General features: G+C 32.7%; 1 protein-coding gene across 1 annotated transcript in view; it reads left to right on the forward strand.

Annotated features, from left to right (window-relative positions):
• The window catches only part of LOC149132712 (uncharacterized), an 8180-nt gene extending 5129 nt beyond the window's left edge, over positions 1-3051 (forward strand). Inside the window, exon 2 of the mRNA XM_089363332.1 lies at positions 2412-3051. Coding sequence (XP_089219458.1) covers positions 2412-2791 — 380 coding nt within the window. The 3' untranslated portion in view covers positions 2792-3051. The remainder of the gene's footprint in view (positions 1-2411) is intronic.
• The last annotated feature ends 929 nt before the right edge of the window (positions 3052-3980 follow it).

The raw sequence follows: 3980 nt of genomic DNA on the forward strand, positions 1-3980 counted from the left end.
TCCTATCATTTTTAGTCGGTACATTTTGACTTTTATATATACGCAGTTTAATTATTTTTCTCCGTTCTGTTGTACAATAAGACAAAATAACGAGGGTTACACCATAGCTTTTATTGCCAACAGCATCAAATGTGAAGTGTATCCTATTAGAATGTATATAGATAATGCATAGAAGATTGTCCACTTGTCAGAAAGTGTTCTCTTGGTAAACGGCTTGAATATGTCTCTTATAATTGCACATATGTATACATACATATACATGAAGTATGAACATGGGCTAAACTGTCGGTGCAGTTCGCTTGAAACATTGTAGTACAGAAGTAGAAATGGAAGGAAAAGAGAAATAAGGAAGGCTTCTAACAATACAGAAAAGTTTAGTAAACAAACTTTATATTTCGGGCGCAAAGAAGAGAGCATTCAAAGATATGTGTATTTATATAGATTCCATTATTTTAAACTTCTTGGCGTTTGGGTTAACAGGAGCAGCAACTCTCCAGCTGGTGGTCGTGATCGTAGTGACATATTTTCACGCGGCAGTGATGATGGAAGATGGTGCTGGTATATGCTTGTTGTGGTCGCAATGATGTATTCATAGGAAGCCCCAGTTCATCCCCAGTCGATCAATATAACTTCCTTGATACGAAAACTTGCTATGTTCCTCGCCGAAGCTAGTATGGCAGCGTCTATCTCATTGGTGGTGTTGCCGCATTTGGTTAAGTCCATGACTGCTTTCTTCTGAAGATAGACTTTTGGGAGCGAATTATATAGATTTTTTTTTTTGTAAAACTTTCATTGTTGGAATTTTATTTATTTTTCTTTTCCTTCATTTTCATACACATAAGTATATGTGTATATATGGGGAAAATAAATATATATATATATACAGAGATAAATAGTTAATTGAATTGGCAAAAACATCACATTGCAATGTTGTGTCCGTGGAAAACAAAAAGGCATAAAGAAAACATACGGGAAAAGATACATTGCTAATGAAGCATTTGCACAGTTGTAGTTGTGATATATATATATAAAATTTCGAATTTACTATCAGCAAAATTACGAAAAACACTTAATTCCATCTTAATAGTGATTTCTTTTTCTTTTTTCCTGTTAATATTATTGGACATCCTTTCACTGTATGCATATATGTGTGTATCTATGTATTGCATATGCTTGTGTGTATGTATGTATAAATTATTAGCTATGGAAACGGTAATAATGCCAAAAAGTAATTGCTATATCCAACTTAGAATGGATATGTTGTTAGAGCACCGAATACCTCGTTATTAGCCTTGAGAATACTCCCGTGTAGGCGCTTGTTACATAAACATACACGCATAGATCGTAGCAGACGAGAAGCATCTGTCATGGGTGCCCAAAACTGCCATGCCACGTGATTTCATGGAAACTGACTTCTGCACAGTTTCGGCATACCAATTTCTACATTTTCACTGAGAGACTTGATCGACTCGAGGCTATAGTAAAAGACACACGCTTAAAGTTTTCTGCAGAGGAATCGATCCAAGAACCACCTGGCAGGTAACCGAAATTCATAACGGCACCTCGATGTCTACTCCCTTTCAAAAGGCCTTCAACATTTTGCCGCTATTGTTGGTATCGGTGTTAATGTTAATCCTGCTTCCACATTGGCTCATCTTTAATAACTGAAATTCAAAGGATATTCTAGTACAAGCTTCATGAGTTTACATTTGTTTTTGTTTGTTTTTCCTTTTTTTCTTAATTTTCTTTTGCAATAAATCGCATCCCTTATTTGTTGTTAGCTTTATGTTATTTCCGCTTTCTGTAACCTCCATACAATTGTTTCCTACGATATTAGCAAAAAAAAATGTATATAAACAAAGAAAGACAAAAGAAAAAATATTGAAAACCATCATGTGTTATTTCCTGTTATTTAAAGTATCTTTTAATTATTGGCACCAACACATGTATCTGCTAATTCAACAGTAACTTTTTTTCTTCTGTTTTCTGACATCTCGTTTGCTGTAATTTAGTTTCTTCATATTTTTATACATTTTCAGATTTTATTTTTTATTATTCACTTCATTAATTTTTTTTTTTAACAGGAGTGTGTTAATCCCGCATTTTCGTTAACATGAAGAGAATTTATTTTAATTTTCTTTCGGTCTAATTTCCTTTTCATATTTGTATGCTTCTTTGTTCTTCTCTAGTTAAAAAGGTCGCTTTTACAACCGTATGATTACGGATTCATTTCCGACAATACGGCACCATAGGCAAGCGTCTTTTTTCCTTAAAGCAGAATTTCGTTGGGACAGAATTTATGATGAAACTTGACAAATGCATTCGGAAACGTACTCATACGCATACATACATGTATATTCACACATACATATCTATAAATGTGATTTTATTGTTCTCATTTTGTTTTGTAGAGACAACAACTACTAAACAACCCAAACAAGACTCCGATATATTCGGAATGGGACTGAGTGGACGTTACAATGATGATGATGACGACGACGATGATGACGAAGATGACCACCACCACGATAGTAGTAAAAATAAAAATAACGACAGTAAGTTTGGCGGATGGGGAAATATATGGAAAAGTGGTTCTGGCACGAATACAGACAATAAAAAATCGAAAACTAGTACAGGAGACAAATCACGACAAATGACACCCGTGGAAGAAACGTTGACAAAATCATTGTATGCTAAGTTTGTTGCGTACGAGAAAATGGCCGAGTCTTATAAATTGCTAGGATTAGGTGTTAAATTGAAGCACATCCTTGTACATAATGCTTTTAACTAAAAACCAAGGAGTAAGACAAGCTATTGACCAGATAAAATTCAGATGTCACTATATTCGTTAGGGAGAAGTTTTGTGATCTATCTATCTAATTATCTATCTATCTATTTATCTATCTATCTATCTATCTATCTATCTATCTATCTATCTATCTATCTATCTATCTATCAGTTGATCCATATTTTAAAACTCATTTGAATAATATAAATGTAATTGCCACTGCAAATCTGAAATAAAAAAGATATATATAGTTTCCCAATTTATTTCTTTAGTTTAATTTTTATTTTGTGTTTGTGTTCTGTGTTTATTTTTATAATTATTTGTGTGTACGAGTGTATACGTCAGTGTATGCGCATGTAGTGTAGGTGGACCGGGGTTTCAAAGATTTATTTTCTTTCCTTTCTGAAAATTTCCATAAAAGACAGCAATCGATGGTCAGAGTAAATCGTTTGCATATATTTCAGGGAATAGTTAATAGATAGATTCATTTCCTGTTTAAATATGTGTATGTATGTGTATGTATATGTGCCTGTGTCTTTGTATCTATATGTACATTCATATATACACACACGGACATATATATACATATGTATATCTACATATATATATATATATATATTTATTTATTTATATATAAATATGTATGTGTGTATCTACGGGTGTGTATGTGTGCTTATGACTTTTCATCAATATACATGTATATGTATATATTTGTTCGAATGAAGGTATGTGCGCATGTATGTGGTTATTAGTTCAGTTTTTAATTATCGTGTGTACATTTGTGTATATATGTGTATATGTGTGTGTGTGCTTCTTTCTATGTGTAAACAAATAGAGGGTGTGTCTGTGTGAGAGAGAGTGGGGATAGAAAGAGAGAGCTAAAAGAAATTACTACGTCCAATATTCAAGATCGAAGATGTCCTAATGTTAGTATTTACCATGTCTCAGCAAATAGTGTTGGGTACCTATGCACTCGCGATTACATACAGATACCATCTCGGTTCGCCCACACTGGATTTTACGCAACATGCATTAGCTACAACAGCAGGATATATATATATATATATATATATATATATATATATATATATATATATATATATATATATATATATATATATATATATATATGAATCTGTATAATATAAATGAATTATACAGTATCTAGCATGACTGTATGGTAAGAAGCTTG

This window comes from Octopus bimaculoides, chromosome 14 (assembly GCF_046866305.1).
Source record: "Octopus bimaculoides isolate indiv1 chromosome 14, ASM4686630v1, whole genome shotgun sequence".
Lineage (NCBI taxonomy): Eukaryota > Metazoa > Mollusca > Cephalopoda > Octopoda > Octopodidae > Octopus > Octopus bimaculoides.